We start from the raw sequence: 12,544 nt of genomic DNA, 5'->3' as shown, positions 1-12,544 counted from the left end.
CAAGGAATACAAGATCGATCTCGCAGACTGGACGTAGGGCCTCGATTGCCTGAACCAGTATAAACCTTGTGTCTCTTTGCATCACCATCCGGGATTAGGGGCACGCAGCACAAATTCACTCGTTGGTTGAGGGACCCCGGTTCCAAAACACCGACATGTAGTGTTTCCTTTTTAGTTTGTTCTGTCATTGCTGCCTTCTGTACTAGCGGATTACCAAGTGTGAATCTGGCAAATTTTGCTGTTGTCTGCTGTTACAAGCAGACGTAGGTCACTCTAATGTGTTTTTACCTACTGCAGGCTGCCTTGTTGCTGCATACCCTAATTGTAAGTGCAGTTTTACTATGGCGTGTGGCGTGTGGCGTGTGTTCCTGTTATGTCATATTCCATGCATCCATTTAAGTTGGACTTGGACTTGTATATTAGTATATGAAGATGATGCAAGACTCTAGAAACAGATACTGCAATACCGTCTTCGTTCCTGCACTAAGCCGAGATGTTGAGCTATTTCCTGCACTATGTTGAGCTATTGTTTTCTTGGACTCCCGTTACTGTTGAAAAGGAGTGATATACCCTTTTGGTAACATAGAGCTTTGCCATGGACAACTGGATACTGCTACTGCAGTTATAGGTTTCCATGCACTAGTTAAGAGCTCTCGACGCTGGCAAACACGGGCTTGGGGTTGGAGCAAAAAGCTAGTTTCTTAGGTTTATATGTTACTGTTGCCTGCCATATACGATAACGAAAACAAGAAAATAAGGATTTATATTTATTTTAACTAATATGTTCGTTCCGCTAGTTTATTTAGATCTTATACAGTTATACATAACGACAACTTAGCCTTAAACACGTCACCTCTGCTAAAGGTTGACTTTATACACTATATCGAGGGCCTCTCAAGACCTTCGCTCGATCAGACCCGCGGCCTGTTCGCTGGTTGGTTTCTGGGTTGGTTTGGGTTGGCTGGTGCTGGTTTATTGTAAGAGAAAAATACTGTTGGCTAGCTAGTTTGGGCTGGCTGAAACCAACAAGCGAACAGGCTGCCGGTTTGCACCGGCAAAATACACCTGCCGGGTGAAAATTTAGAAACCAATTAAAAAAAAGTATTTTGACCACTCATTTTTTTTTGAAACTTGACACATCCATGGTGCATATAAATATGTGCTCACATAAAAAATTGAGATACAAATTTTTATTTGAAAAATTCATACAAAAATGACAAATTTTATCTTCATGTTCACTAAAAGACAAAATTCCTGAAGCCCATATTTAACCTTCTACAGTAGACTATGATCTCGTTTGGCAGGCTTCGGCTCTGTCCCTTGCAAGGAGCTTGGAGGAGCCAGAGTTGTTTTTTTTATAACAGAGCCGAAAAAAATAGTTTCTCCTTGCTGCTCTTCAAAAATCTATTACAAAATTGTTACTAGACCTATTTTTGCTAAACGCTTTTTCAAAATAACTTCATATGCACGAAAAAACTGCTCTATATGAGAAGCCAGAGCTGAAGTCCTTGAGCTGGAGCTTACCAAACAGGTCTATAGAAGAGAAAAAAAGAGGTAGAGACTATCCCTACAAGACAGCCGTAGACATATTTATACCACATGTCTATATATAATCATCCAATATATGAGATTTTTCTCACACGTTGAATGATTACATATGGACATACATAAATTTATAGTAAGTCCCCACCTTTTTTTTCTCCTTTGATTTGATGGATACCGTTACCATACCCCCGATAACCGGTGTACGTTTATCCCTCGCTCCAGCGGTCCAGCCCTGCCACTGCCATATCTTCTCTTCCATTTCCCCCTGCATGCGCGCTCTGTCAGTCTCACTTAAGGATGGAAACGGGACGGTTTCGGGCCGGATATTCGTGGGTTTCGGGTCTTGCGGGTTCGGGTTCGGAGATGATTTCTCACCCACGGTTTTCGGGTTCGGGGCCTCGAAACCAATCGGGTTCGGTTTCGGGTTTGATTTTCCACCCGTGGATATCCAATGGATATCCGAAATAAATCATTTGAAATTAAAACTCATGTTTTATATAATATACTAATAATAACTTGTTTACTTATATTATTAAATTTATTTTAAGTTGACTTATAAAAATATTTATTATTTGTTGCCTCTTGTTTATACATGTGAATATGTGTATATATATCATGCATATGTTTATACAAAGTCCTTGTTTCTCTTACTATACTGTCATACAAAGCGGGTTTCGGGTATCCATTCGGGTTTTGAGTATCCACGGGTTTAATTTTGGGGACGGATTATTGTAACATCCTAATGGGCCAAAGTGGGCCCAATTTAATCCAGTCATGGGCCGATGGCACCCTAGCAGAACACGGACCGGTACTGTAGCATCCGAATTTCGGCTACTGTGACACGAAGCACTGTTCATCCGAAACTGGGCCGGCCGAATCCGGGCGTACTGTTCACGGGCTACTGTAGCACCGCGGAAAAGCACTGCATAAACCGTTAGTAGCATACTGAATTCGTCGGATCGACTTAAATACCAGGGTCCAGGGACGCGTAGTAACCTTCGGTTAACCGTTTTGAATGAAGCGAGGACGAAAGTTTAAACGGGTTGCTACGCGGGTGGGACCACTCCTAGGAAGAGTGGGCCTGGGCCATGTATGTCGGGACTGGACGTTACAATTATCACTCGAATCGGTGTTCGGTTGGGTTTTGGGTTTTGGTTTTGGGTCTCAGGTTCGGGTGCACAGAAACTCACCCGATCCGAATCCGCGCGTTGCCATCCCTCACTCTCGCTCTCTCTCGTGGTCGTGCCGACGACTGGTTGACCGCCGCCGCCGCCGCTCTACAGCAGGTGCCCAGGTCTTCTTCTCGTCCTTCGCCGGCGACAAGCGCCACCAGGTGCGCCCACCCCTTTGTCTTCTCTTCCTGCTGTGCGAAACCGAGCTCTTCCTGCTGTGCGAAACCGAGCTCCCAAACCCTAACTTAAGCTATTTGCATTCGGATCTGATCTAATTACAAGTTTATGCATGTATTATGCCTACTAACTTCGATTGTTTTGCAAAAATTATCACCCATGTCCTTACTGGGTCCGCCCAGCTAAAAGGTTGTGGTAGCTTTTTGACCTTTTAGATGATGTGAGTTGTTCATTAGCCTTGGCCGATAATTTTTCCTCTGTGAGGATTGACCCAACTTTGAACATGTTAAGTGGTAATTTGGAAATGGCTCCAATGATTTCTCTCTTCTAACATTTTGTTGATTTGTTGACTGCGAGTCTCTGTATTTATGCACTACTAGATCTCATATGCTCTTAAATGTCCAAGAGAATCATCTTTTTCGGAGGTATTTAGAATCTGAGTCTAACCGTGTGTGTATTAAAACTGACTGCAAAAGGATGCATAAATCATTCGTAAAATTCTTGTTGAAGCTTAGACTACATTATGAATCCAACTTGTGAATAGAGTGTAAGCTCCACCATTAATAGTTTAGTGTGTAGCATCAGCTCTGGAATTATTCATAGGAAGTCTATTTTACTCCCTAAAGTGTTGCTAGAATTTGTTTGTTACCTTAAAGTTTTTTATTTGTTTAGTTAGCCCCCTGGTTTTACAATACAGTATTTAATGCTGTCATATGTAGTTATTTATTTGTATTGACACCAATACACCATAGAACATAAGGTTCCTCATTACTTTGGTAATTTGTGTGTGGCTTGCTTCTGTGGTACATTTGTGAATATTAGATAGTAATTTTCGTGTGACCACAATCATAACTCAGTGCGCACAACTTAATGAAGATTATATGTCAATAACTTAAATATTAGTCTCCGGTTTGAGGTATACCTTTTTTTTCCTACTGTATCCGCATCCCTTGGATGACATTAGATATAACCACTCTCTTTTTGATAGGAAACAGCTGTGCTTAATGTACTACCACTATTTACTCTCATTTTTTTTGGTATTACTCTATTTGTAATATGCTTACATTCAACCACTTACGCTTGCCAGCTTCTATATTCCTCTCTTTATCTGATGCCCTTGGTCTTCACATCCGGTATTCTGCAGGGTGATTCAAGTACTGTGCTTTCACCAAGATGTCTGACGGTCAGGAAACTGACAAGAACATCGAGATTTGGAAGATCAAGAAGTTGATCAAGGCATTGGAAGCTGCTAGAGGCAATGGCACCAGCATGATCTCTCTGATTATGCCACCACGTGACCAAATTTCCCGTGTGACCAAGATGTTGGGTGATGAATATGGTACTGCTTCAAACATTAAGAGTAGAGTCAATCGGCAATCTGTTTTAGCAGCCATCACTTCAGCTCAGCAGAGGCTGAAGCTGTATAACAAGGTTCCCCCAAATGGACTTGTTCTCTACACTGGAACAATTGTTACTGAAGATGGCAAGGAAAAGAAAGTTACTATTGATTTTGAGCCCTTCAGGCCTATCAATGCATCCCTGTACCTTTGTGACAATAAGTTCCACACTGAAGCTTTGAATGAACTCTTGGAATCTGATGACCAAGTTTGGCTTCATTGTTATGGATGGTAATGGAACTCTTTTTGGTACACTGAGTGGCAATACTCGTGAAGTGCTTCACAAATTCACTGTTGATCTCCCAAAGAAGCATGGAAGAGGAGGACAATCTGCTCTTCGGTTTGCTCGGCTTCGAATGGAAAAACGTCATAATTATGTCCGAAAGACAGCCGAACTTGCTACACAGTTTTTCATCAATCCAGCTACCAGTCAGCCTAATGTTGCTGGACTTATATTGGCTGGTTCTGCTGATTTTAAGACAGAATTGAGCCAATCTGACATGTTTGATCAGCGTCTCCAGGCCAAAATACTTAACATTGTTGATGTTTCATATGGTGGGGAGAACGGTTTTAACCAAGCTATTGAGTTGTCAGCTGAAATTCTAGCAAATGTGAAGTTCATACAAGAGAAAAAGCTGATTGGAAAGTATTTTGAAGAAATTAGTCAAGATACGGGGAAGTATGCGTTTGGTGTCGATGACACACTCAAAGCTCTTGAAATGGGTGCTGTGGAAACACTGATAGTGTGGGAAAACCTTGATGTCAACAGATATGTGCTTAAGAATAGTGCAACTGGAGAAACTGTTGTCAAACATCTGAACAAAGAGCAAGAAGCTGACCAGAGTCATTTCCGTGATCCAGCTACCAATGCTGAGCTGGAGGTTCAGGAGAAAACCTCACTCTTGGAATGGTTTGCAAATGAGTACAAAAAGTTTGGGTGCACACTTGAATTTGTTACCAACAAATCTCAAGAAGGATCTCAGTTTTGCAGAGGATTTGGTGGCATTGGTGGCATGTTGCGCTACCAACTGGACATCCGTTCTTTTGATGAGCTTTCTGATGACGAGGGTGTCTATGAAGACTCTGATTAAGTTCATATGGCTGTGCTGGACCCTGGATTGATGCAATTGCTAGTTTTGTTCTTCCAAATTTTGCTTGGTTATTCAGTTTTTGAGGAGAGTACTACTTAAGACACTTGCTTTGTTTCCTCTGCCGCAGCTTACAATTGCAATGCCAAGCACATCATTGCAATCTGGTTGATACTTCATGTCCTGTTGTTATGTAGACATTGGCTCTGTCCAAGGTTTGAGTTTAGCAAATGCTCCAGTGACAGTATTGCAAATGCATCTATTTAAGTTTCATGTGTTGCACTCCTTTGGCGACCATGGTTGTTACTGATGCATGGTGTAACAAATCATCTACATGTTTCCACAAAGTTATCTATTTTTTTTTTTGGGAGTTGGGTTATGCTAGCTTGTTTTCCTTTTGAATTTTGCTCCATTCGGACTCTGATCGATTCAGCACCATCTTAGTCATAGCACGATTAAACTGGCTTCAAGTGTCTTCTAATTCATGTATGTACCATTAAAATGCTCTACATTATACAAAAGATTCAAGTTTGAATTCTACATGCATGCGTGAGCATGGATCATTTCTTCGGCAATGCTTTCTCCCATCCCCCGCAGGAATCGTCGCAGCAGCTCTCCTCGCCTATGACCCTGTTGATCGTCCTCCCAACGCAGCTCGCCGACGAGCATCCGCTGTCCCTGGCGTTGTCGAAGTCCGGCACAAACCCCATGAAGATGGGTGGCTGCACGTCGAGCTCCCCGTTCGTCTGGTACACCTTCTCGACGCCGCCATCCTTGCGGAACCTGACGGTGCAGCCGCCGATCTGCTGGGAGCAGAAGAGGTTGTCGTGGCCCGGGTTCTCGAACACCCGCACGCCGTGCGCCCAGCACCGGTTGGCGCCGCGGTAGGAGCAGAGCACCTCGAACACCTCGTCGCCGTGCACGGCGGGGAACGTGAGGTTGGCCTCCGCGCCGCTGGGGATGTCGGCGCGCGCCGACCACGCCGACCGGTTGTGGTTGTGCTCGCTGAAGCCGTAGCACCGCAGCTCCACGTTGCCGTCGGCCAGGTCCATCTCCTCGCCGACCTCCTGCTCGTTGCTCACCACGATGAGGCGGAGCACCTCGGTGGACACGAAGGGCGACGGCCGGTGGCGGCACTGGTAGTGGAAGAAGGAGCTGAGCGCGACGGCGGCGACTATGGCGACGGCGAGCGCGGCGAACTTGACGGGCGCCGTGGCCATGGCGGTGGCGATGCGACGGCGGTGGTGGTGGCGTGCGGACGGTGCGTGGGGGGATTGCGGGGACGATCGAGATGAGGTACGTGTCTGGTGGAGGTCGGCATGCAAAATGGCGCGCGTGTGGCCGATGCATGTTTCGAAGATGGCTTTGGCTGAGGTTTGCCGAGGAAGGCAAACTTAGACAGCGGACGGAGAGGAATGAGCTTCTTCTCTTTGTTGCAGTTTAGGACGGACGGGCGCCCGCCGCCCCCTAATTTTGGGGTGTTACTGGACTGACTGCGTTTGCCATGACCATGATGGGTCGTTAATCAGCTCGTTTTCGAGGTTATTAGGGATAAAAATGATCTAGGAGTTCAAATGACCAGGGAGATCCAGTGTTGTGCCGATCGTACGTGCATCTTCTTGCCACCCGTCAGCGAAGCAGCTGTCAGCATGGAGGAAGCACGTCTCTCGCAGAAGCAGCAGGCAGCAGCTCCCGCGCGGCCGACGGTCTAGCCGGTGGAGTGCCTGGACGAGACGACGTTCCCGACTGGGGATCGATTCGGAAACGTGTGTAGCCCAGTCACAAGGGGAGGCGCGGCAAATTAAAGCCTAGCCGCGCCAGCGTGGCCGCGTTTCTAGTTCATGTCGGATTCGAACAACCAATCTCCTCAGTCGGATTCCCGGCCAACAGGGGCAAAAGCCGGCGTCCCATCGATCGCGTTCTACGAATTCGTGTACGACTCGAACAACCAATCTCCTTTGTCGATTCGTGTTCGCGACGACGATCGATATAAAGCCCGGTGTCCCATCGTCCCTGTCCCATACTCCCTCCCATCGATCGTTAGCGAGCCATCGAGACCCTTTCCTCCTCAGCGCCTATCTCGACAGCTTTCCTAGTTCCCTTCCCTGCAGCCAATCCAAGCGCACGCGCCGCAGCGGTGATGGCGCTCCGCCGGTGGAAGCCCTTCTTCCCGGCGTTCGGCGCCATCGACACGGCCATCGAGGCCGCCACCGAGGGCTGCTCCCGGGACAAGTACCGGCAAGTGAGGAGCGACCTCGTGGAGATGCTCTGCGACTGCGATGCCGCGGGCAGCGACGACGACGTTCGAGCGGAGGGGCTCTGCCGGCTGCTCGACAGGGCCATGGCCGAGGCGCTTCTGACGCTGCGGGCGATCCCGATCCCGGTGACGCCGACCATGCTGGCGGCCACCGACGTCGCCAAGGCCGTCGGCGGCCTGCTGAGGCACGAGGCCGGGTGGGTGCGCGCCCTCGCGCGCGGCATCTTGGCCCAGTGGAGTTCGTCGATCGAAGCCGAAGCCGCGTCGACCGAAGTCAAAGGCGCCGCCTTGGACACGCTGTTGCAGATATTGTGTGAGCACGAGGTGGCCGCTCCAGTCACCGCATCCATTCGCAGCGGCCCTGAGACGACAGTTCTTCAAGCAGATAGTATCAAGCAAGCCGCCAAGATCTCAGACCTGGAGTGCCCCGAGAACAAGAAGATGCCTCCTGGTGTTTCCTTTGCTGGCGGCGATCGCGTCAGGAACAAGCAGACAGGGGATGCGAAGCGCAAGCACCCAGGAGCAGGAGCAGGAGGCTGCTACCGAGAAGCTGATGACGTGAAGCGGCAACGGAAGGTCCCGGAGATGGTCGAGCACAGGCCGAGGATGGAGCCGGCGAGTAGGAGCCGAGTTAGCAGCTGGAGATCGACGGACGAGAGGCACTTCTCGACGTCGACGCGTCATAGGAGGGTTTAGGGTTGTGTGAGAATCCAGGGTTGTCCATCTTTTGACCTTGTTTATGCCTTTTTTCCCCTGCTTATGATGTCAAGAAGTCAAGTGCTGTATTCTGAATGTGTAAAATACTACAAACTCTTATTCTTGTTGAGCATGCATCCTGTTCGATCATTTCTGATCAGAACCTTTATGCGACCGTTTTATGCATCGTCTTCATCAATCAGTAAGAAAAGATCCGAGAACCAGATTGGGATAATTGGATCCCACCGAGATCGTGTTCTTTCGCAATTGCAGCTTAATATTTGTCCTTCTCTACTGATGGCAATGCCTCGACGATCAGATTTGAAGAACCCGTAGTAGCGGAAATAGGTTCGGCTGGAGAACCTGTATCAGTCAGAATCTGAAGTCACGCATAAAGGCGGTTCGACTAATCTTTGCCAAGCACCGGAATGCCCAGATTACACAATATCGAGCACTGATGATTCAAGTTAGGAAATCCATGATCCTGCTTATAAACCACACAAATGCATTCCATAGGTTTGCACGGGAATGCCCAGATTACACAACCTCATTCACCCAATAATGCTTCTTCACTCTTCAGGTTTAGTAAACTGGGGTGCATTTTTCAGCTCATGCACAGTACAGGCGTGACAAATATCTTCAAACTGAGGCCTGTAGCGCCATCTTCTCCCAGGCTCGCACATAAACCTGTAGCGCACACTGCAAATTGGCCCATCTGCAATCAGCACGATAAAATAACCACAGCTCAAACTCCACAGAGAACATACTCACAACATTCTGACCATACGGAATGCACAATTGATCGGAGTGGCTCTCTTTTATTCCCATTTTGCTAGCCAAGCACAAGGCCGGATTTGAACCATTGGGCCAACCAAACACACTAGGCAAAGCTGAACAAAATAGTATCTTCAGGCTCTGCCCTAGAGATCTCAATGCTTCTGAAGCATGTCCCTGAACCAGTAGGCTGACGCCTCTGGGTGCCGTTTGAGCGTGTTGAAGTCAATGTAGACGATGCCAAACTTGGACGAGTATCCTGACAGCCACTCGAAGTTGTCAAGGAGAGACCAGGCGAAGTAGCCAGCCACGTTTGCGCCCTGATCTATGGCTTTTTTCAGCTGGCCGATGTAGCTTCTGTAGAACCGCACCCTTGTGGTATCGCGCAGGTACTGGTCACGGGTCAAGTTTCCAGGCTGATCCATTCCTGGTAACACAAAAAAAAAAGATTGATATATGAGGATTCCCTTGGTACGCAACGTGTTCATGTGAAACATGAAATAAGTAAATATGGAATTCTGTTGAGTACCATTCTCGGTTATGTAAACAGTTGGATTTCCATACTTCTCCTTGAGGTAGTTCACACATCCGTACATCCCCGTTGGGACGATGTAAAGCCAGTTAGAATTTGCCTACATCCGCACAAGATCATGCATTGGTTAGCAAGGATTTATTGTAGTACTTCTGAATTTGTAGCTAATGGTAGCATAATATGCACTATGCAGCGCTAACAAAGGAAATAACGTTGAGAAAGAGTAAATGGAGGAACTGCATACCTGTGGTCCAATTGGTTTGCCATCGCGTGCAGCTACAGAATTTATGGGACGAATGTTTAGGTTAGGTTAAAAAATATCTAAGGCAAATATATTTATACAAAATATAGAGTTTAAGGCAAGAAACTCACAAACATATTGAACCTGCCAATCGGCAGAGTAGCTACTGGGCGTCTGCTGGACCAGTTTCTGTCCCTTCATGTAGCTGTCTGTGTATTCATTGATGCCAATGTAGTCTGCTGAGCCCTTGACCAATTTAGCTTGCTCAGGAGTGAACCTGGGCAGCCTCTCTTTCACAAGATCTTGCATTATCTGTGGATAATGTCCATTTATCAATGGATCAACAAACCTGCATCAGATGTAACAGTTAACTATATTATCACTTGCAGTTTTCATTTATCAAAACTTAGGTTCTGACAGAGGATATAGCTTACCAGCCAATGTGGAAGTCCCTAGCTCTTTGGGCCGCTGCTTGGTCATCAGGTGAGTTTGTAAGAGCTTCATACCAATTGAAGTCCAGGACTATTCCAACCTTACCCTTCTGAGCAGCCTACGTATTGAAAACATTATGCCACTCTTCCATCTGCAATTTTAAATCCAAGAAGTAATTGAGATTCAACAGGTATGTCCAACTATTTAGGAAAACAAGCTAATGCATTTAATGAAGAATAGAGTTATAAATATGAAAGTATGTTGAGCGTATTGTTCCAGGCATATATTTTTTTAACGAAATGTTCCAAGCATATATAGACCCTGCCACATTTCATTTAATAATAAAATAAAATTTTGGACCGCACACTTCATTGAATAAAATAACATCAGCCTAGCTTTTATTTTCAGGGGAACTTTTGAGATCCTCAAGAAGAAATTACCTGATATTTTGCACGGTATCTTGCAACTGTAGCAGCATGTGCCAAGAGAAAATTATGAGCAACAATGTAAGGTTCGGTTGCTGAATTCCCACTGGCAGCGCATTTGGTGCACCTTTGAGGAGGATTTGACCCTTTGTCATAGCCATGACACATAGCTAGGCTAACATATAATTTCTAGAGTGCTTCTATGTTCTGTATTCTTCTTTTGGGAAAACACAGAAAGTCGTCCATAATATGACCAGATATAAACAACAATTAATTTTTAGACTGACTTATGCCATCTTAGCGCTTAACCACCCTCCATATTTCTTCTCAAGCGCAAGAGGAAGATCGTAGTGGTAAAGGTTGATGTAAGGAGCCATGCCTGCCCAGTTGTCAAGGAGGGACGTTCAGTTATGTTTACATAGGTAACACTAGGTTCCAATGAACATCTCAGAAGTAGAATTATCCAATTCCAACTTATTTGTTACCTTTCTGAAGCAGATAGTTTATCAAATTGTTGTAATATGCTACACCTTCTGGATTGACTTTCCCCTCGCCATCTACATAATCCAAAGATGTATAAGCAGTAGTAGCACCCAAAAACACATGTTTGCGCAATCATGTTACAACATAAGTCAAATTTGTTTACCTGGGAAAATCCTAGACCATGAGATTGAAAACCGGTAAGCATCAAAATTCAAACTTTTCATGAGATCAACATCTTCCTGTAGAAGAACAAAAGAATTAATCATAAAGCCACCAAACTCTCTTATATCTCAGCGTAGATCGGTTCATCTACTTCTCATAGTCAGGTACCTTGTAGCGATGGTATTGATCCACTGCAATGTCTCCATTTTGATTCCCCGCAATATTTCCTGTTCATTGCAACAAAACAAAAAATAGAAAATCTTAATGAATGTAGTTTAAGCAGAATAGTTTACCACAGTTAATGAGAATCAAGATGCATAGATCTCAATGAATGTTTGGCGTACAATCAACATCGGATTAACTGTTGTCCAACATTTCCTAGTTGGTTCATAGTTTTTTCTGCCTAGATCCATCTCTTGCACCCCCACCCCCAAAATAATGTCAACTACTACTAAGTACTAACCATCTAATCAAGTAGCCACTTGCTCTCATTGTCAAACATTCGGAGATCCAACCCGTAATCAACGCCTGATTGGCTAGGCCATGGTAATTCAGACGCCCTGTTGTTGCAGCACTGATACGGCAACTGACGTGGGTGGATACTGGATAACCAGTACCTGGATCCATGCTTCCTAGGACTACCCACGCTTACGCATCAGATTTCCTCACTCCCGTGCCAACCGAAGCAGTCAAGCAGAGTTCAGCGTAGCACACAGTGATGAAGCGAAGCGAAGCAGTACCTGGGACGTGCGCGAATGAATCCCAGATGGAGGGGCCCCGGCCGTTGGTGGACGCGGCGCCCTCTACCTGGTACGCCGACGTCGCCGTCCCGAACACGAACCCCTTGGGGAACGACGCGCGGCTCAGCCCGCCCAGCCAGTTGGCGCCCTTCGCCCCGGCGGCGTAGACACGGACACCGCCGCCGCCGCCGCTGGCGACCAGCAGCGCGACCGAGCGTCCATCTCGCTCCGCGCGCACGCACGGCGGCCGGGCAGTGTCAGCTCGCAGTTCGCTCACAACCCACCGGCGTCACCGCGTCAGCCAGCACAGCAGAGTAACAGAGGCGCAGGCCTTCAGCGCTACTACTAGACTGCGCTGGCGCACTAGCTGGCGTGTCCCTACTACCTCGCGTTCCCGGGTGGGCCGCGCTTGTCTCCTGCCGT

General features: G+C 46.7%; 1 protein-coding gene and 2 pseudogenes across 1 annotated transcript; 2 read left to right on the top strand and 1 right to left on the bottom strand.

Annotated features, from left to right (window-relative positions):
* The first annotated feature begins 2,729 nt into the window (after positions 1 to 2,729).
* On the top strand, positions 2,730 to 5,774 carry LOC136475008 (eukaryotic peptide chain release factor subunit 1-2-like). The gene is given in 3 exon segments (XM_066472570.1): positions 2,730 to 2,878; positions 4,039 to 4,496; positions 4,498 to 5,774. Coding segments are annotated over 2 exon segments (1,314 nt in total). The 5' UTR covers positions 2,730 to 2,878; positions 4,039 to 4,067; the 3' UTR covers positions 5,383 to 5,774.
* Positions 5,775 to 7,437: 1,663 nt separating this feature from the next.
* LOC136475000 (uncharacterized) lies at positions 7,438 to 8,463 on the top strand (annotated as a pseudogene).
* A 119-nt stretch (positions 8,464 to 8,582) lies between these two features.
* Positions 8,583 to 12,404, bottom strand: LOC136452908 (beta-glucosidase 7-like; annotated as a pseudogene).
* Positions 12,405 to 12,544: the final 140 nt, after the last annotated feature.

This window comes from Miscanthus floridulus, chromosome 1 (assembly GCF_019320115.1).
Source record: "Miscanthus floridulus cultivar M001 chromosome 1, ASM1932011v1, whole genome shotgun sequence".
Taxonomy (NCBI): Eukaryota; Viridiplantae; Streptophyta; class Magnoliopsida; order Poales; family Poaceae; genus Miscanthus; species Miscanthus floridulus.
The sequence above is the reverse complement of the archived record's forward strand: the minus strand, read 5'-3'. Positions and strand labels throughout refer to the sequence as shown.